Below are 21,968 nucleotides of genomic sequence, written 5' to 3'. Positions count from 1 at the left end.
TTCTAAGACTGCTGCTGCTTCTGGTTCCTGATCCTGGCTTCGTCTGACTACCCTTCTGGTTCCTGATCCTGGCTTCGTCTGACTACCCTGCTGGTTCCTGATCCAGGCCTCGTCTGACTACCCTGCTGGTTCCTGATCCAGGCTTCGTCTGACTACCCTTCTGGTTCCCGACTTCTGGCTTCGCAAGACCCTGCTTCGGTTTAGCCATCCGCTTGGACTTTTGCCTTACGGCTTGACTTTCAATAAAGCCTTCTTATTTTCACTATCTCTTGTTGTACGTCTGGTTCATGGTTCCTTGACATTAGGACCAAGCCATGAATTCTGACGGTACAGGGCCATCCTCGCTACCTACGCTGGTTGCCAGACTTGATCAGCAGGATCACCTGTTGGGTCGGTTCGCTGTGGCGTTGCAAACCCTGCTTGAACGCACGGCTCATTTAGCTTCCGTTGCCGATGGGTCGGTTGTCGCTCCTGGGCCCGCTCCTACTGCCGCTCCGGTTGTTGCGCCAGGGTCTACCCCGACACCTGTTGCTGCGCCTGCGGTGTTTCGGGGTATGACCGGTTCTGCCCCCCTTCCACAGCGCTTTGGGGGAGAGCCAACTCAGTGCCGAGGTTTCCTTAACCAGGTGGGCATTTATTTCGAGTTGCTGCCACATGCCTTTCCTACTGAGAGATCAAAGGTGGGCTTCTTGATCTCGCTGCTCTCGGACAAGGCCTTGGCCTGGGCCAGCCCTTTATGGGAGAACAACAATCCGGTGGTTGCCGAGTTTTCCGGTTTTGTTGCTTCTCTTCGGAAGGTATTCGATGTGCCGGCTCGTGCTGCCTCTGCTGCGAAGCTCCTTATGTCCATCAGACAGGGTTCACGATCCGTAGCTGAATACGCCATTGAGTTTCGTACCCTGGCAGCAGAGGTGGGCTGGAATAATGAGGCTCTGGTCGCTGCTTTCTCTCATGGTCTCTCGGATGCCTTGAAGGATGAGGTTGCAGCTAAGGACCTACCAGTGGAGCTCGAGTCCCTTATTTCTTTCCTGATTTTGATTGACACCAGACTCAGGGAGAGACCTTCCTTTAAGGAGAGCCTGCGGAGGTCTTCTAACAGATTGGCGCCTACGTTTGCTGTCCCACCCGTGCCTCCCTCTCCTCCCACGCCTCCTGGGGATGACTTGTCTGGGGGTGAACCCATGCAGCTGGGGTTTGCTCGCCTGTCCGAGGGGGAGAGGGTACTCCGGAGACGCGAGGGCCGATGCATGTACTGTGGTCTCGGTGGGCATTTTCGGTTGGCATGCCCGAACCGTCCGGGAAACGCTCGCACCTGAGATCCTGTCGGGGGCAGATCTTGGGTGGAGTCTCCTCGTCCCCGGTTTCCCGTGTTGACAAACCACTGATTACTGTTGTCCTCTCCTGGGTCGGGGGCTCGGTGACGACCCAGGCGTTGGTGGACTCTGGTGCTGGTGGTTTGTTCATTGATAGTGTGTTCGCTGCCGCCAATTCCATTCCTCTGCAGCCTCGAGGTTCCCCACTGGCTCTTGAGGCGATAGACGGCAGACCCCTTCTGCCGCCACACGTGACTCAGGAGACCCTTCCAGTGGGGATGGCCATTGGTGCCGTTCACAGAGAGTCGGTCTGTCTCCAGGTTATTTCGTCTCCACACTACTCGGTGGTCTTGGGGTACCCCTGGCTCCAGAAGCATAATCCGACTTTCGATTGGAGATCGGCCGAGATCCTCTCGTGGTCACCGCAGTGTGGGGCTAGTTGCATCCATGGGCCTGTCAAGTTGCTGTGTACTTCCTCGGACTCTCTGTTGCCTCCTGAATACGAGGAGTACCGGGATGTATTCGATAAGGTGCGTGCGGTTGCCCTACCTCCGCACCGCCCATACGATTGTGCCATAGAGTTACAATCTGGTGCCGTTCCTCCTCGTGGCAAAGTCTATCCACTGTCGGTAGCGGAGAATGAGGCCATGGAGGAGTACGTGAGGGAGGCGCTTTCACGCGGACACATTCGCAAATCCTCGTCCCCGGCAGGGGCTGGATTTTTCTTTGTGAAAAAGAAGGGTGGTGAGTTGAGGCCTTGCATCGACTACAGGGGTCTCAATCGCATCACGATCAAGAACGCTTACCCGATACCCTTGATTTCCGAGCTGTTCGATCGCCTCAAAGGGGCCACGGTCTTTACCAAACTCGACCTGAGGGCGGCATATAACCTGGTAAGGATCAAGGCGGGCGATGAGTGGAAGACCGCGTTTAACACCAGGACCGGTCATTATGAATCCTTGGTTATGCCCTTTGGGTTGTGCAATGCGCCCGCAGTCTTCCAGGAATTCATCAACGATGTTTTCCGTGACCTGTTGCAGCAGTGTGTGGTGGTCTATTTGGATGACATCTTGGTATATTCTGAATCCATGGAGGCCCACATTCTGGATGTCAGACGAGTGTTGCAACGCTTACGAGAGAACAAGCTGTTCGGTAAGCTTGAGAAATGCGAATTTCACCGATCCCAGGTAACCTTCTTAGGTTACATCATTTCCGCTGAGGGGTTCTCCATGGATCCTGAGAAGGTTTCGGCTGTCTTACAGTGGCCCCAGCCCAGTGGGCTTCGTGCCCTGCAGCGGATGACATCTTGGTATATTCTGAATCCATGGAGGCCCACATTCTGGATGTCAGACGAGTGTTGCAACGCTTACGAGAGAACAAGCTGTTCGGTAAGCTTGAGAAATGCAAATTTCACCGATCCCAGGTAATCTTCTTAGGTTACATCATTTCCGCTGAGGGGTTCTCCATGGATCCTGAGAAGGTTTCGGCTGTCTTACAGTGGCCCCAGCCCAGTGGGCTTCGTGCCCTGCAGCGCTTTTTGGGCTTCGCCAATTATTATCGGAAGTTCATCAGGGACTTTTCCATGCTAGCCAAGCCTCTCACGGATCTGACCAGGAAGGGCAGTAATCCCCAGGTCTGGCCGCTCGAGGCCATCCGAGCTTTTGAGGCTCTAAAGTCCGCCTTTGTGTCGGCTCCGATTCTGTCGCATCCCAACCCTGGGTTGCCTTTTGTTCTCGAGGTGGACGCATCTGAGACGGGAGTAGGCGCCCTCCTGTCTCAGCGTAGAACACCAGAGGGTCCTCTGCTTCCTTGTGGGTTTTACTCCCGGAAACTGTCTTCCGCGGAGTGCAACTATCAGATTGGTGACAGGGAGTTATTGGCCATCGTGCAGGCCCTTAAAGAATGGAGGCACTTGCTCGAGGGCTCGGTGGTTCCGGTTCTCATCCTGACGGACCACAAGAATCTGACCTACCTCTCTGAGGCCAAGAGATTGACACCACGTCAGGCCAGATGGGCTCTGTTCTTGTCACGTTTTAATTACGTGGTCTCCTACCTACCCGGTTCCAAGAACATCAGAGCGGATGCCTTATCACGGCAGTACTCCGAGCTGTCCGGGGAGGAGTCGATTCCGACTTCGGTCATACCTCCGAATCAGATCCTGGCCGCTATTCGCACCAGCCTGACCTCTCCCCTGGGTGAGCAGATTTTGGCGGCTCAATCTGGTGCTCCCTCTGGGAGACCCAACGGCAGATGTTTTGTGCCTGAGGAGTTGCGCACTCGGTTGTTGCGAACCTACCATAACTCCAAGGCCGCGGGGCATCCTGGAAAGAATCAGCTGTCCTGGGCTGTTTCACTACTTTTCTGGTGGCCTTCTTTACGTTCCGACATCGCCGCATATGTAGCGGCATGCTCCGTTTGTGCCCAGAGTAAGTCCCCTCGGCACCTTCCGTTGGGCCTTTTGCAACCCATAGCCACCGGGGAGCGTCCATGGTCACACCTGGGGATGGATTTCATTGTGGACCTCCCTGCATCCCGAGGCCATACGGTCATTCTCATGATTGTGGATCGGTTTTCCAAAATGTGCCACTGTGTTCCTCTCAAGAAGTTACCCTCTGCACAAGAGTTGGCCTCGATTTTTGCCAGGGAGGTCTTCCGGTTGCACGGTTTGCCCAAGGAGATTGTGTCGGATCGGGGGAGTCAGTTTGTGTCCAGGTTCTGGCGCGCCTTTTGCTCCCAGTTGGGGATTCATCTCTCTTTCTCCTCGGCCTACCACCCTCAGTCCAATGGGGCCGCAGAACGATCCAATCAGGCCTTGGAGCAATTCCTTCGTTGCTATGTCTCCGATCACCAAGACAATTGGGTTGACCTCCTGCCTTGGGCTGAGTTTGCCAGGAACACGGCGGTGAACTCTTCCTCTGGGACGTCTCCCTTCATGGCCAATTATGGGTTCCAACCTGCCGTGTTACCGGAGGTATTCTCTCCCCAGGATATTCCGGCTGTGGAGGATCACCTTTCCGTCCTACGTGCTTCTTGGGTACAGATCCAGAGGTCCCTTGAGGTCTCTGCGCAGCGCCAGAGACTCCAGGCTGATCGCAGACGAGCGCCCGCTCCTTCCTACCAGGTCGGAGACCGCGTATGGTTGTCCACCCGCAACCTCAACCTTCGAGTGCCCACTCCCAAGTTGGCGCCTCGCTTTGTTGGTCCCTTCCGAGTGCTTCACAGGGTAAACCCGGTAGCCTATGCCCTCGCGCTTCCTCCTGGCATGCGGATCTCCAACGTGTTTCATGTCTCCCTGTTGAAGCCACTGGTGTGTAATCGTTTCACTTCCTCGGTTCCTCGGCCTCGTCCGGTCCAAGTGGCCAATCGTGAGGAGTATGAGGTGAGCAATATCCTGGACTCACGCCTGGTCCGCGGTCGGGTGCAGTTTTTGGTCCATTGGCGTGGTTATGGTCCAGAGGAGCGTTCCTGGGTTCCCTCCGCAGATGTCCATGCTCCTGCCTTGCTCCGAGCCTATCACGCACGCTTCCCTCAGAAACCGTTCTTTACTCCGCGGAGGAGGGGCCCTTGAGGGGGAGGTACTGTCATGGTCTTACCTTCTTGCTGTCCTCCTTCGTTTGACATGTGCTGGCGGCCATCTTGGTTTCTGGGTTTCTTGTAGCCTCCCACCCTGCGGCTTCTCCTTCCCACTGGGAGGAGCTGGATGCCCAGCTCATATATATAGGAGGTCTGTGGCTTCAGTTCCCTGCTTGGTCCTCCTGTGTTCACATGCTTCTAAGACTGCTGCTGCTTCTGGTTCCTGATCCTGGCTTCGTCTGACTACCCTTCTGGTTCCTGATCCTGGCTTCGTCTGACTACCCTGCTGGTTCCTGATCCAGGCCTCGTCTGACTACCCTGCTGGTTCCTGATCCAGGCTTCGTCTGACTACCCTTCTGGTTCCCGACTTCTGGCTTCGCAAGACCCTGCTTCGGTTTAGCCATCCGCTTGGACTTTTGCCTTACGGCTTGACTTTCAATAAAGCCTTCTCATTTTCACTATCTCTTGTTGTACGTCTGGTTCATGGTTCCTTGACACTAAATAGAATGGTCCAGACCTCCAGTGTCCTGTTCCCTCCTATATAATGTTCCAGACCTCCAGGGTCCTGCTCCCCCCTCCTCCTGAGAAATAATGGTCCAGACCTCCAGAGTCCTGCTCCCCCCTCAATATAATGGTCCAGACCTCCAGGGTCCTGCTCCCTCCTAAATATAATGGTCCAGACCTCCAGGGTCCTGCTCCCCCTCCTCCCCAGATATAATGGTCCAGACCTCCAGTGTCCTGTTCCCCCCTATATAATGGTCCAGACCAGACCTCCAGGGTCCTGCTCCCTCCTTCTCCCTAAATGTACTGGTCCAGACCTTCTGGGTCCTGCTCCCCCTTCTCCTTTAATGTACTGGTCCAGACCTCCAGGGTGCTGCTCCACCCTCCTCCCCAGATATAATGGTCCAAGACTCCAGAGCTAGCCAGCCCTCACCAGACAGCCACTTGAACGTCTGCACGCCCACACTCCAGCAGTGCTGCCAGGCCCAGCAGCACGCAGCTTTGCTGTACGCTCCATGTCCTCCACTTCTAGCCAGTAGGACTGCCGCCCAGACTGGGAGCGGGACCATTCCCTCTCCTCACTGCAGGTACGCCTCTCTGCCTCCAGCCAACCCCTTTCGCACCGCCCACAGCCTGCAGGACCTGCAGATAGCGCTTTCTCTGTCTGTCCTGGAGGGGCCTGCAACCCCTGTAGCTACGCCACATGAATTTAAAAAAATAAAAAATCCTCAGCCAGCAGCCCGGGCCCCCAGTGGCGTAGGGCCCCATAGCCATTGCTATGGCTGCTATGGTGATCCCTACGCCCATGCGTGACACCACTGTTTTTTGTCCTGACTGTCCTGACCAGCCTGCCCTATGCATAGGGGAGTGTTTCTGCAAGTACCACACACAGGTACACTATTATTGTAGGGATCGCGTGACACAGGACAGGCACACAGGGGTCTTAGGGCCCTTTCACAAAGAGCTGCTACAAACCTCTCCTTTCACCTGGGACAAAGTGCATAATGTACTTCGCCACATCTCTGGGCGATTTGAACTTTGCACATTGTCACATGGGGAAGGAGAGGTTTGTCCTCTAAAGGTAAATAAAAACAAAAAACAGGTAAGCAAAAAAGTTAATGTTCTGTTTCAAATGTTCTATAAAGTTAATAAATTTATTGCGTTGCTGCCACTTTGTATAAAAAAAAATTCTGGCAATGATTTATTCATCCACATCGATTGATGTGAATGGAGAAATCGGGTTTGCCAGGGCATACGAGCTGAAGTGGGTTTTGATGTTGGGCGGAGCTTCTATGTCCTGGCAGACACCTTTCCCCTCTTTTTTTTTTTTTGCACATTTTTGGGCAGAGATTTTTACATCCACATTGATCGACGTGAATGAAAAACTCTGTGCCATTCATTTTTTCTTTCAGCCCAGAGGGTGAACGAAAAAAAAAATCTCATTACCCGTATGCTCAATATAAAGAGAATAGCAGAAACTCCTAATGCTGGCCATACATGCAATGATTTTGGAGACCCTCAAATGCCAGGGCAGTACAAACACCCCACAAATGACCCAATTTTCCGCTAACTTGTGCCAAAAAAATAAATCTTCTATGAACTTGCCATGCCCCTCACGGAATACCTTGGGGTGTCTTCTTTCCAAAATGGGGTCACATGTGGGGTATTTATACTGCCCTGGCATTTTAGGCGCCCTAAAGCGTGAGAAGAAGTCTGGAATCCAAATGTCTAAAAATGCCCTCCTAAAAGGTACTCATTGGAATTTGGGTCCTTTTGTGCACCTAGGCTGCAAAAAAGTGTCACACATTTGGTATCGCCGTACTCAGGAGAAGTAGGGCAATATGTTTTGGGGTATCTTTTCACACATACACATCCTGTGTGGAGAAATATCTCTGTAAATGACAAGGGGCCCAAATTCCAATGAGTACCTTTTAGGAGGGCATTTTTAGGCATTTGGATTCCAGACTTCTTCTCGCGCTTTAGGGTGTCATTATTTGTACCGCCAAGTAGGAGTTATGGTTTATACGTAATGCCAAGTAAGCAGGGACGCAATAACATATGAGAAAAATGTATTGGCTTTACAGGCTCATTCAGTTTAATTGCAATACCTTCAACAGTTCAGAAACCTGGAGTAACATAGTCCTCTTTCTATCTAAGAGGTTTACAGAGGGAGCGATCTCCCCCTCTCACATCGGACCCTGGCGATGCAGTTGCAGGGTCCCGATGGATGCCAGGCCCTACCAGATCTAATCAGGCCAATTGTCAATGTAAAACTGACAGTACAGCACACTGCAAAAGATGAGTGTATTTTACCAGCGATCAATATTTAATTGGAACTTAAAAACAACAACAAAAAAGTAAAAAATAAAGTAAAAATTCAAAAAAAAGGGTTCTTTATAATTGGTTAAAAATGAAAAAATAAACTAAACATAATTGGTATCACCGGATCCGTAATGACGTGATCTATAAAAAGATCATGTTATTTATCCCACATGATGAAAGCTGTAAAAAAAATAAAAAAAATAACAGAATGCTGTTTTTGTCCCCTCAATTCCCTAAAAAATTGTATAAGAAGAAATCAAAAAGTCAAATGTACCCCAAAATGGTACCAATACCAACTAAACCATGTCCCGCAAAAAAACAAGCCCTCACACAGCTACATTGAAGGAAAAATAAAAGTTATGAGTCTTAGATGTGACGATGCAAAGAAAAATATATTTTTAATAAAAAGTGATTTTACGATGAAAAAGTAATAAAACTTGAAAAATGACATAAGTTTTGTGCCACTATAATCGTATTGACCCACAAAATAAAGTTATATCATAAGTTCCGAATAATGTGGGAATAGGCGCTAAAACAAAATAATAATAATTTTATTATATGTTCGGTTAAAATAAGGGGCGTCACCTGTCAGTATAGTGGTCAGCGACTGACTAATACTACGTATGTGAAAATGAAATAATGTCTCCAAACAGTACAACCATCTGGAGCACTACATCCGTCTCACAGACTAAACCCACCAACACATAAGGGGGCTCAATACTCCACAGGGTCCAGGGTGTGTGACCCAGAGTGGAGACTACTATCCAGGGGATGTCTGGTGCCGGGAAAAACACCAAACAACACTCCTAACAGTGAGAGTCAGCGCGCAGACTCTCACTGAACTAAGATAGTCACGGTGCAGGACTATGGCAGAGTATAAGCCGTCACTCCGAGGATAGTATACGGAGCAAGGATTACCCTGACATATCCCTAATGGCAGCAGCTCAACGCGTTTCTATGCATTAGGAATGCATTTCGTCAGGAGCTATGTGCACCATATGTGAATGGAGCCCAAAGCCTCTGCTGTGATATTAGACCGAGGCAGTGGACGGACAAGTACCAGTAGAATAACCTGCCTATCACCGGATTCCTCTAGTGTGAGGTACGGTGTTATAACTAACAGATTACTGTCCTGCCTGAGCTAACAACCTCTAGGTTGAGGCGTAGCGTGCTAGTGTGCATACAGATCGGCACTGTAATGGCCGCACAGCGGCCCGCAGAACGCCGGAATTTACAGGGTGAAACCCCGCCCTGCTAGACACGCCTCCGCCTCACAGCCAATCCGGCCAGGAGGCTCGGTCCAAGGTAAACCAATGGCTGAACAGGAGGAGGAACTCAATGGGTCTCAGGGGAAGCGCAGAAGCGCCGCATTTAGATATAAGGGAATTCAAAAGGCGGCTTCATATACTGTCACCGCAGCATGGAAACCTATTCATTGGTATACAGTGGGGTAAGATCACAATAGAGGGATATAAATGAACGAGCAGGCGCATATATTCACATGCATTAGTAGATGAATACGACACAATGCAAAGGATGAACCAGTCTAGTCATCATATAAAGGGAACAAATGAGATCGCATCATTGAGGCCGGATGGTTTGATGGTATTAATACCATCAAACCATCCGGCCTCAATGATGCGATCTCATTTGTTCCCTTTATATGATGACTAGACTGTACCCCACTGTATACCAATGAATAGGTTTCCATGCTGCGGTGACAGTATATGAAGCCGCCTTTTGAATTCCCTTATATCTAAATGCGGCGCTTCTGCGCTTCCCCTGAGACCCATTGAGTTCCTCCTCCTGTTAAGCCATTGGTTTACCTTGGACCGAGCCTCCTGGCCGGATTGGCTGTGAGGCGGAGGCGTGTCTAGCAGGGCGGGGTTTCACCCTGTAAATTTTGGCGTTCTGCGGGCCGCTGTGCGGCCATTACAGTGCCGATCTGTATGCACACTAGCACGCTACGCCTCAACCTAGAGGTTGTTAGCTCAGGCAGGACAGTAGTCTGTTAGTTATAACACCGTACCTCACACTAGAGGAATCCGGTGATAGGCAGGTTATTCTACTGGTACTTGTCCGTCCACTGCCTTGGTCTAATATCACAGCAGAGGCTTTGGGCTCCATTCACATATGGTGCACATAGCTCCTGACAAAATGCATTCCTAATGCATAGAAACACGTTGAGCTGCTGCCATTAGGGATATGTCAGGGTAATCCTTGCTCCGTATACTATCCTCGGAGTGACGGCTTATACTCTGCCATAGTCCTGCACCGTGACTATCTTAGTTCAGTGAGAGTCTGCGCGCTGACTCTCACTGTTAGGAGTGTTGTTTGGTGTTTTTCCCGGCACCAGACATCCCCTGGATAGTAGTCTCCACTCTGGGTCACACACCCTGGACCCTGTGGAGTATTGAGCCCCCTTATGTGTTGGTGGGTTTAGTCTGTGAGACAGATGTAGTGCTCCAGATGGTTGTACTGTTTGGAGACATTATTTCATTTTCACATACGTAGTATTAGTCAGTTGCTGACCACTATACTGACAGGTGACACCCCTTATTTTAACCGAACATATAATAAAATTATTATTATTTTGTTTTAGCGCCTATTCCCACATTATTTAATTTTGATTGTGTATATAGGCGTATATTCAGTACACCACTTCAGTTTTTTTATTTTATATCATAAGTTCCCCATAAAAAATCAAAAATAGACAGAATTGCAATTTTTGCAGAAAAATGAAGTAAAAAAGATCAAAAAGCCAAATGTCACTAAAAATTGTACCAATAAAAACGACAACTTGCCTGACCCTGCCCTCACACAGCTCAGTCAACAAAAAATAAAAATGTTATGGCTCTTAAAAACCATTTCAGCAAATTCCATGTTACAAAATCCAGATGCTGCTTCTTCCCTTCTGAGCGTTGCTGTTTCCCCAAACTGCAGTTTATGACCACATATGGGGTATTGCCATACTTGGGAGAAATGACCTAACAATTTTTTGGTTGCTTTTTCTCCTGTTAAGTTACTTGCAAAACTGAAACATTTTGAGTTAACACTACAAATTATTGTTAACATGCTAATTCTAGGCCCAAGTAATAAATTCTGTGGAACACATGTGGGGTCAAAATGCTCACTACACCAAAATAATTATTTGTGAGGTGTACTTTGCAAAATGGGGCCCTTTGGTTGTGTTTATAATGTTCTGGCACCTCAAAACCTCTGCAAACCTAAAATGGTATAAATCACAGAAAAAATGCACCAAACGGATATGCCACTGACTATACTGGCTAGTCATAAATGCAGATATTAAAAGCTGAGACTTTTGCCAATATATTCCTGTCAGGAAAATATCGGAGCCCATCATGCACCACATCACGGTCACTCAGCATGGCAAGGGGTCCTACCACTAAGCTACCTATGGTGTGAACAAGGTCTGAAGGTGATGTAATCCAGCTCACAGCCAAGCTTGCACACAACCGCATAGCAGGACAACTAATGCAATGTGAACAAAGCAAGACTGTAAGCCACACCCATATCAGACCATGTGATGGAGGTTACCAGGTGCAAAAGAGTGTTTGAATGCCAGGTAAAGGCACATACACTACATATAAAATAAGACAAAAACACAGAAATAGTGGCAAATCTGGGGGAGCTGCTAGACCCCTAAGGCCTCTTTCACACTTGCGTTGTCCGGATCCGGCGTGTACTCCACTTGCCGGAATTACACGCCGGATCCGGAAAAACGCAGGTGTACTGAAAGCATTTGAAGGCGGATCCGTCTTCAAAATGCGTTCAGTGTTACTATGGCAGCAGGACGCTATTAAAGTCCTGGTTGCCATAGTAGTAGTGGGGAGCGGGGGAGCAGTATACTTACCGTCCGTGCGGCTCCCGGGGCGCTCCAGAGTGACGTCAGAGCGCCCCATGCGCATGGATGACGTGCGATGCGATCACGTGATCCATGCGCTTGGGGCGCCCTGACGTCACTCTGGAGCGCCCCGGGAGCCGCATGGACGGTAAGTATACTGCTCCCCCGCTACACTTTACCATGACTGCCAGGACTTTAGCGTCCTGGCAGCCATGGTAACCATTGAGAAAAAGCTAAACGTCGCATCCGGCAATGCGCCGAAACGACGTTTAGCTTAAGGCCGGATCCGGATCAATGCCTTTCAATGGGCATTAATTCCGGATCCGGCCTTGCGGCAAGTCTTCAGGATTTTTGGCCGGAGCAAAAAGCGCAGCATGCTGCGGTATTTTCTCCAGCCAAAAAACGGTCCGTTCCGGAACTGAAGACATCCTGATGCATCCTGAACGGATTTCACTCCATTCAGAATGCATTAGGATAAAACTGATCAGGATTCTTCCGGCATAGAGCCCCGACGACGGAACTCTATGCCGGAAGAAAAGAACGCAAGTGTGAAAGAGCCCTAACACTGTAGCGTGTTTTTCATTGGGGGAGCAGCCCCACCGCATGTGGACCGCAGCAAACGACTATCCCCAGCAAAAAAATGCATACGGTGGAGGATGTCGGCGCGGTCCACATGCACCACAAAGGCATCCTACACAAAACGGAGCATTGTGCGGATAAAAATATAATCATATAAATCACAGAAAAAATGCACCAAACGGATATGTCACTGACTATACTGGCTAGTCATAAATGCAGATATTAAAAGCTGAGACTTTTGCCAATATATTCCTGTCAGGAAAATATATGTGTCTCTTAAAATAACATATTTTTAGGGTTTTTAATTATTTATTAAGCATTTTAGTATGATGGTGAATGAGCAAGGGAGTGCACTTGATTGTCGAGTGGGATGGCATCCAATGTGAAGAGGATGAAGAGCAGAGGGAGACATGTAGGGAGAGGAGATCAGAGTGTCGGTAACACGGCCAGACTCCGATGTCCCATCCCCAACAGGTCTCCCCCCGCTTCACAGGAAACCAAATAGCTCCAACTCGGCATTCAAACCCCCCCCCCCCCCGGTATCATGGTCTCAAACTCAAAAATGCGTCTTGACTCCTGTCTGGACATGTGTGCAACATGTTGCCCCCCCTCCACGGTCTCTTTACTTTCTCAATAGCTGTGAACATTAATCCTGAGGGGTCACACCCATGTACCAGTTTGAAATGTTTCGAGAGTGAGTGTGCCTCATAGCCCTTTTTAATGTTAGCTATATGTTCCGATACTCTTTTTTTGAGAGTTCTCTTGGTTCTTCCTATATATTGCTTGTTACACCCCCATTGGAGCAGGTATATCACATCCATTGTGTCACAGGTGAGGCAATCCCTGATACTAAGAGTGAACGAATTGGTAGTGGACTGTACCTTTTCCCTCTTCTTGGGGAACTTAGTGATTTTACAATTGGCACACCTCCCACATCTAAAAAATCCTTTTGTAGATAGCCAATTTCCTCCTGCTTTCGTTATGGTGTTCTTCGCTGTTGGTGCCACTTTCCCTTCTAAATTTGTTGCTTTGGTGTACACAATGTTTGGGGTATCGCGGAGGTAAGTCCCTTTGATCTTATCCTTTAATAGGTGATTCCAATGTCTTATGATTTTCTCTACTGTACGGTACTGGGAATTAAAAGGTAGAATAAGTTTGGGGGGGCTCTTCATCTATAGGGGCCTTTTTCTTCAGGAAGAAATCTTTCCTCTACATCTTCCTCACTTTTTCAATGGACCTATAACTTTCTGTGGATATTCCCTCTCTACCAGTCGGTTCTTTAAGAGCTCAGCTTCCTGCTCAAATTTCAGTTCTACTGTACAATTTCGCTTTAATCTTCTGAACTGACTTGTAGGTACATTAATAAGCCACCGTGGTAGGTGGCAACTTGAGAATCTAATAAAGCAGTTTTTGGAGACTGGTTTAAAATGAGTACTGCAAGTTAATTTGTTTCCATCTATTTTCATATCCAGATCTAAGAATTCTACTTCCTTTAGGCTTACAATGGGGGAAAATACCAAATTCTTATCATTTTCATTAATCTGCTTTAGGAAGCTGTCCAGCTCCTCTCTTGTATCCTGCCAGATGAACAAAACGTCGTCGATAAATCGACGCCATAGCACCAGACCCGCCTCCAGCCTGGGTTGGATGGCTTCCACTTCCCACTGTGCCAGAAACAGATTTGCATATCTGGGGGCGAATCTGGTGCCCATAGCAGTACCCGTTCGCTGCAGATAAAATTCCCGCTTAAACGCAAAGTAATTATGTGAGAGAATATAGTGAACTCCCTTCAATAGATATAACAATTGATCACCATGTATATTGCTATTCATGGACAGTTGTTTATCTAGAGCATCATGGTTAATAACCATATATAATGATCCCACGTCCAGTGTCCCCAAGATCCATCCATCTTTCCACTCCATCTCCTCAAGTATCTTTACAACATCGGTAGTGTCCCGGATGTATGAAGAAGTCATTTTCACATACGGTTGCAACCATTAGTCGATGTATTGCGACAAATTACATGAAATAGAATTGATTCCGGGCACTATTGGTCGCCCCGGTGGGGACTCCAAATTTTTGTGGATCTTGGGGACACAATAGAACATGGGTATCCTTTTTTCGGTTTCAATTATAAACCTAGCTTCCTGTTCTAGTAAATATCCCGCATCCACCCCCTAACTACAGTAGTCCTTTAATTGGTCAAAGAACTTCTCTGTTGGATCTCCTTTTAATCTTTCATATGTTGCTCCATCATTGAGTTGTCTCCTACATTCTTGTAGATACATCTCTGTATTTAATATCACCACCGCACCGCCTTTATCAGCTGGTCTGATGGTGATTTCTTCATTTGTCTGCAATTGTTGAATTGCCTTGATTTCTTCTCTTGTAACATTATTGTTGATTCTTCGACTTTTAACATGTCTTAAGTCCCTTTCAACATTTTTCCTAAATGTTGCTATATCCTCACTTATTTCTTGTATTGGGTATTTTTTTTATTTTCCCTTCAAACTTGTATGTGCATATCTGTCTGAGCCCTCTGCTTGATTATTATTTTTCACTATAGGGTTTCTTAAAAATATTTCTTTAAACACAGGTGTCTCACAAACTTTTCCACCCCTATATATGTTGAAAACTTGTCAAGTACATTGGTGGGAGCAAATTTGAGGCCCTTATTCAGGAGTCTCGTTTGAGTGTCAGTTAATATTTTGCCACTAATGTTCACTATGTTCGTCGCTGTATGTATTGGGTTGTCTTGTTTTCCCTTATTTGAGTGTCGACCCCTTCGTGTCTTTCGTCATTGCAATGTGTCCACTGAGGTGAGTGATAACGACCCGTGTATCTCCTTGTTGGGATTCGTGTCCCTGTGTAGGATACCTCGTCTTGTTGTGTGTGTGTCCTAATGGACGTTCCCTCAGATTGTAGTCGTGTTGATACGTTGGTTTCCTGTATATGTGATCCCTTGCTGTTTCTGGTGATAGATTTGGAGTGTGTGCTCGTTTCGTCCTTGTTTTGTGATGAGGCGTAGTGTAATCTAAAAAATGTGGTGATTCTAGTGCCTTATATCTATTTGAAGTGATAGTATTGTGTTGTCCTATATGTGTTCTATTTCCCTGTGTCTTCCCTGTGCTTGCAACATTTCCATTGTGTGCGCTACTAACTCACATGCTTTTTTTATTTAAATTATATAGTTTTTTTGATTTTTTTTGTGCATTATTTCTTTTTCTGTTGTGTCTAGATTTTTGCATATTCTTGCACGCCACCTACATTTTCTGTGTTTGGGAAAGAATCTACTTCCTTCTTGAGATTCTCAATCTTTAGCGTTAATTCTTCAGCAATCTGGGTTCTCCTTTTTATAATCATTTTTATCAATACCTCAGACTGGGTTCCCAAGAAGGAATTCCATTCTCTATCAAAGTTCTCCTCAGAAAGATCTATCTAATTGCTTTTTCCAGGAACTGGGTTAAGGATTTGATCTCCCATTTATTGCGTAATAGGCGCTAGACTAATTTGTCCAGCTCCCTGAAGACTTCCTCTATTTTAACTTCAGGTTCTATTTTTGATTTGCTTTCTACATTAAAGACAAATGTATCGATTTTGTTATATTTATCTTTTATGTGTTCCCAAATGTCCATGGCCGATTTGTAGGGAGCTAACAGCTGAAACGGGTGTAGTAGGAAAAATGTGAAAAATGGAAAACAGCGGCTACACCCACCAATCGGCTATAGATAGGAGGTGCTCACCTTTGGGATTGTGATATTCTTAATTGTTTCTGTAAGGGTGTGGGGACGAGTCCCAAAGAATGTCTCTAATTTGCATTAAAGGACAGAAGGGGTAGATAATAATAAAGGGCCCAGGCTGGACTTCCACAGCTTAATCGTGTTTCGTGTGTGCGGATTGCAGATGTCCACCCAGACATTTTTACCTTCTAAGAGCAATAAAGTTCTTAGGGGAATTTGTGATAAGGAAGATTCCGCTAGTATATATAAGCGATCAGTATTTGGCCTAAGCCATTCCATGCATCTCATACCCTGTATGGATTTGTATTACAAGAAGAAGTCCGGCAGTCCCATGCCTCATCGTCATTTCCCTAAATGGTATAGGAATGTTTAAGCCTAGGTTTCTTTTTACTCCATAGAAACCCTGATAGTATGGACCTTAATTGTGTAAAGAAAGATTGTGGAAGAGGGATAGGGAGAGCTTGTAGATAGTAAAGTACTTTAGGTAGAATTATTGTTTTAATCAAGGACTGCCTACCGAACCATGAGGTGAAAGAGATTTCCCATGAGACCAACAGAGTTTTGATGTTTTGTTAATTTTCGTTATATAGATTTGAAAGATCCAGAGTGATGTTAACTCCCAGAAATTTCATGGAGGTTCTTGACCACTTGTAGGGGATAAGAAGCTCTAATTGTTTTTGCTTTTGCAAGTCTAACGTCACGTTTAACACCTGTGATTTAGAGGGATTAATTAGAAAGTTGGCCATCTGTCCGAAATGGTCAAATATTGCTTTAATCGCTGGGAAGACATTGTCAGAGTTCGTAATGATCACCAACAGTTCATCTGCAAAGGCGGCTAGTTGATGTTGGACCCCTTGGAGATGTATCCCCTGAATTCTGTCATCTTGTCTGAGGGCTTGAAATAGGCACTCCACCGTCAAAACAAAAAGCAAGGGGGAGAGGGGACATCCCTGTCGAGTTCCAGTGGTGATTTTAAAGCAGGCATGCTCAACCTGCGGCCCTCCAGCTGTTGCAAAACTACAACTCCCAGCATGCCCGAACAGCCTACAGCTATCAGAGGCTTCATCAGGGGCCTCGGTTGCAGATTCTGCCAATAATACAGGACAAATAGGGCAGCACCAAACGGATCCGTCTAACACCATTTGGCTCAATTATGTGCTGGTTCAGCACTTCCGTTCGTTTTGTTGTTCTGCTCCTATAATGCAGCATAACAACACTGGTTGATTCCATCCTTAGTTGTTTTCTAACACGTAATTTCCTTCTCCCCTTCTAGATGGTGAGAGCTCAGAAGAGCACTCTGAGGAGTGTCATTGTGTCAATGGCCGTTGTGTTAGAGGTCCTCATGGTGTCTCATGTGAGTGTCAGAGTGGCTTCCAATTGGACATAACTAGAACACGCTGCAATGGTGAGTCAAAACTTTAAGTAAATGTATTTGTTGTTAGTCACATTTCTGTTTCATTGTCCTTATTCCTACTTAAAGTAGCACTGTACGTTTAGATCAGTTGGCATCTGGGTGCTGGGAACCCCATCAATCAAACAAGGGTAGGGAAGAGCTCGCTTAGCACCAGGGGCAGACTAGGAACTTAAAGGGGTTATACCATGAATAATGTACAAGATGAAAATCAGACATTATATAGGCATCACAATCTCTTTCTACGAAAGCTAGAACCAGCCCTGTATCTCACCTAGGTCCACAGATCTCCACATCCATTGCTCTGCTAGATTTATATTGGGCTGACAGCTCAAGGGGCGTGTCTTTTCTGTGGCAGCTAAGGGGCATGTCTCAGCTCTTCCTATCACAGCTCAGGAGGCAGTTGAAAGAAGAAACTGAGCATGGGCGGCCTTCTTAATGAGCAGGTCAAATAAATTAGAAATTAAATTGCACTATACAGATAGATTTTGTTGAATAACTTAGTAGCTATGCTAAATTTTTTATTACCTGCAATTACAAAAGTATTCAGATCCAGGTGCTGGTTTGAAAACTGTAAAATATTTTTCGTGGGACAACCCCTTTAAAGTGGCCCTGGAAAAAATACAAAAAAAGGCCCCGTTTTCTAGTCTCCAAATTGATGGAAGGCAGAGCCAGCACAAAATTTTGCTGCCAGCAGCACAAAATACTTATCCAAAAACTTCCACTGGCCGGCCGTGAGGAGGGCTCAGCAGCACCCTGGGCATCAGCCCACCGGGAAATTTCCCTGTAAGGTCTATGGCCAATCCACCTCTGCTTAGCACGTTCTCTCTCCTCATTGCAGGACAGAAAGAAAGATGAACTCAATAGAAAATCTATGGGCCTGTCACACTCCCATCTAATGCAATGAGGAGAGAGAGAGAGCACTAAGAGAGCACTCCTCTCCCTCCTTCTAGAGATCGATTGAGGTCCCAGTGCTCAGATCCCCAACCACTTCAAGTCCACAGTACTGTGTGGATTAACTCTATAGTACTCTATATCTTTATGGGTGTTGGAGCTCCCTCTAGTGTTAAAGAATAACATTTTGTTTGCCTCCTGAAACTGAGGGAAGCTTATATGCATATGGATTTTTACAGCCCCCTTTGGGCTTACACCCTGTGCTAAAATGGTATGAATGGCTGCATTTAGTAAAACAACACTAATGGATAAGGCCAGAATGTGGAAAGTGATAATTATGAAAAGCGCTATACTGTAGTAATTCAGCCTTCCCACAGTTTTATGTCATTTTTTGAATTTGCTTCATTTGATAGATCTGGATGAATGCAGACAAAAGAATCCAAGAGGAGCTCTCTGCAAAAACAGCCGTTGTATTAACACAAGAGGGTCATTCCGATGTGAATGTAAAGCAGGTTACACGCGCTATCGTCATCCTCACATATGTGTGCCACAACAGAGGAAAAGATAGACTGATCTCTCAGTCGCTAGATCATTACCGGTATGCAACCAGTACGGATGAGCCATCACAAAAGCTCCATGATGGAAAACGAGATGTGATGTGAATTAAAGTATTGAGAAACATGTTCTTTGTGGTAAATCTTTGTCTAGCAATTAAGTAGTTTATTAAATTCATACTCATATTGTCTGGATATTTATGAAAAGGGGACCTATAAGCGCCCCTCTTGTACAGGCACCTGTGTAGGGACCATTACAAGAGTGTCTATATATATATATATATGTATATAGCTGTATACAGGGGCAGAAGAAATGCTATCTGGATGCTTGGGGTGATTTGGGATTAGGGTTTTTCTGTCATTTACATCCTAATGTATATATACATTTACATTATTTAAAGGCTTTTTCAGATAAACCCATTTCAATGGCAAATGCACTTTGAAGGTATGTGTACCAAATGTGGATGTCCACTTACAATAAATAGCTGGGGGAGAATGGATAAATACTATGCAGCAATGGCATATCTGTTTCCCCAATTCAGCTTTTCAAGACTTGTCAAATAACAAGGAACCCCTTGTCAAATGATATGTTCAGTTAAAGGGGTTGTCTGCTTTTTTTTTTTATATGATGACCTATCCTCAGGATAGGTCATCAATATCATATTGGTGGAGGTCCGGCTGTTTGAAGAGAAAACAGTGCTGGTACAAGCATTGCCTTCTCTTCACTCGCAACCGCAGCGGTGAGCAGGTGTAATCACAACTGCTCCATCCCCATTCACTTCAATGGGACGGCTCCTTCCTATTTAAGTGAACAGGTAGGAACCATCCCACTGAGGTGAATGGGGTGGCTTTGTTGTAATTACACCTGCTCACCGATGCGGTTGTGACGACGAGCAGGTAAACAATGAACAGAAGGCAGTGCTCCTATGAGCGCTGCATTCTCTTCAAACTGCTGACCAGCAGGAGTGTCTTGAATTGCCCCCTTCCCCAATGTGATATTGATGAGGATAGGTTATCGATATAACAAAAGGACAACCCTTTTATTTAAAATAAAAAAATGTTAACCTTTGCATGGCACAAAATACAATGCCCCCATTACTTGTTATCATTGCAGAAACACTTATTATCTGCAAGATCTGGTTATTGTGGCTGTCTGTACTTCGTAACACCTGAAATCACAGCTCAGGAAATCATTTTTTGTATCTGATTAAAATCTGTATTTTTTCTTTTAGCATTTTTTTTATATATATGTTGATTATAATCTATTCTGTACTCTATCCGCACAATATTTCTAGTGCCCCTGGCTACAACAAAACCCCAAAGCATAATGTGTGTTTCATTCTTTCAGTAATGTTTTCTCTGTACATAGTAACTCAAGACTTTTTCACGTGGTATATTTTGGTCAGTATTTTGGATCAGTATTTGTAAGACAAATCCAGGAGCAGATTAAAAGCACAGAAAAGGTGCAAATCTTACTATTTTCGGGGGCCATCTACTGTTCTATTTACGCCACTTTTGTGACATAATAATGTTGCAGATTTTGTCACAAAATCTGTGACTTTTCACGCTTCACACCATTTTTTCAAAATGGCGAGAAAAGGGGGCGTGGTGCTGGTCTCAAGTGTTCTGGTGTGAATAAAGACAGAAACCTATGGCAGCTAGGAGGCTGCTGGAGATTTTAGACTGTCGCATGGCCAGCAGAAGTATATGCCAAATCTATAAGAGATGTGCGCCTCTACATAGATTTGGCACATCCTCTGGTGGTGCAGGGTGAATCAAGACCAGCGTGGAAAACGCCAATCTTGATAAATGTCCCCCATCCTGTTTATGTTCCACTCCTGGTCAAACTTACAAATACCAATGCAAAACACACAAGTGTGAAAGTGGCCTAGGTATTCACCCTTCTTTCAGCAGACCGCAGATTAGGATACTAAAGCCTCATGCAGATGTCCGTGGAACATGGTCCGTGAGATACCAGACTGGTATCTCACGGACCATGTTCCACGGGCGTCCGCATGCGCCTTAATACTGTATGCCAATCAAGTTTGCATAAACACTAAAAACCAACCAAGTGGAATATTGTATCAAAAAATATCATTTATTATAAAATATAAAAGATGGAGAACAACGGGATGTTGTGATACAGTACACGGAAAAAGCACAGGGTAAGCACATTCAAAAGAAGCACCATGGACCTGCACAAATTGGTGTGCAGTAAGGTACGGTCAAAAAGATAGGGTAAAGACTGGGGCTCTGGGAACCCCAGAGGATATCTGATATGGTGGTCACCCCAATAAGGGTATGGTACACGCGGCACCACAGATACTGGGTGAACCCTGGAGTCTCAGCTAATATACCCTAGTAATGTGGGCATCACTGTCAGTCCCATATTATGGTAAGAAAATGACAAAAGATACAATTGATGGACGCCTGAATGTATGGAACCTGGTGAGAACACATACAGGGGACCCCACATAATCTAGCACATACTAATGCGGATCGTACCTGAGGACATGGCGGCAGTTGAAGTGACAGACCCTGGGCGCGGGACCTCGACGCGCGTTTCACCTCACGGCTTCGTCAGAGCTTCCCAGAGCCTCAGTCTTTACCCTATCTTTTTGACCGTACCTTACTGCACACCAATTTGTGCAGGTCCATGGTGCTTCTTTTGAATGTGCTTACCCTGTGCTTTTTCCGTGTACTGTATCACAACATCCCATTGTTCTCCATCTTTTATATTTTATAATAAATGATATTTTTTGATACAATATTCCACTTGGTTGGTTTTTAGTTTACTTTGAATTGGTGCAAGTGGTCATTATAGCTGTCTTAATTGACAGAGCTGCCTTGTTGTAGGTTAATTGCATAAACACTAAACAGCAGGGCCACTATGCCGATACTCACCCAGAACCTAAACCTTCCTTCATGTCCTTGACACTGATGGAGCTTTTGTTAGCATTTTTAGACGCTGTTTTTCTAAAGTTTGTCTTTCCTTTTCTAGAGGAGCAGTCAGCTCTGCTACTGATATGTCTATTTTATTACATACTTGCATTCCCCATAAAATACCAATTCTGGGGCACATTGTCTAACTCCAGGATTCTCATGGAGAATGCATGGAGCGGCAGTGTATTGTCATGATTGGGGAGGGGGGTCCCAGCAGCTAGAACCTAACTGATCAAATACTAATCACCTCTCACCGGTCCTTCAGTAAGC

The 21,968-nt window shown here is 46.2% G+C and overlaps 1 protein-coding gene across 1 annotated transcript in view; it reads left to right on the top strand.

Annotated features, from left to right (window-relative positions):
* Nucleotides 1-20,804, top strand: part of LTBP3 (latent transforming growth factor beta binding protein 3) — a 176,942-nt gene extending 156,138 nt beyond the window's left edge. The window contains exons 23-24 of the mRNA XM_044269983.1: nt 17,170-17,301; nt 18,615-20,804. Of these exons, the coding sequence (XP_044125918.1) occupies nt 17,170-17,301; nt 18,615-18,769 (287 nt within the window). The 3' untranslated portion in view covers nt 18,770-20,804. The remainder of the gene's footprint in view (nt 1-17,169; nt 17,302-18,614) is intronic.
* The last annotated feature ends 1,164 nt before the right edge of the window (nt 20,805-21,968 follow it).

Source organism: Bufo gargarizans, chromosome 10, assembly GCF_014858855.1.
Source record: "Bufo gargarizans isolate SCDJY-AF-19 chromosome 10, ASM1485885v1, whole genome shotgun sequence".
NCBI lineage: Eukaryota > Metazoa > Chordata > Amphibia > Anura > Bufonidae > Bufo > Bufo gargarizans.
The sequence above is the reverse complement of the archived record's forward strand: the minus strand, read 5'-3'. Positions and strand labels throughout refer to the sequence as shown.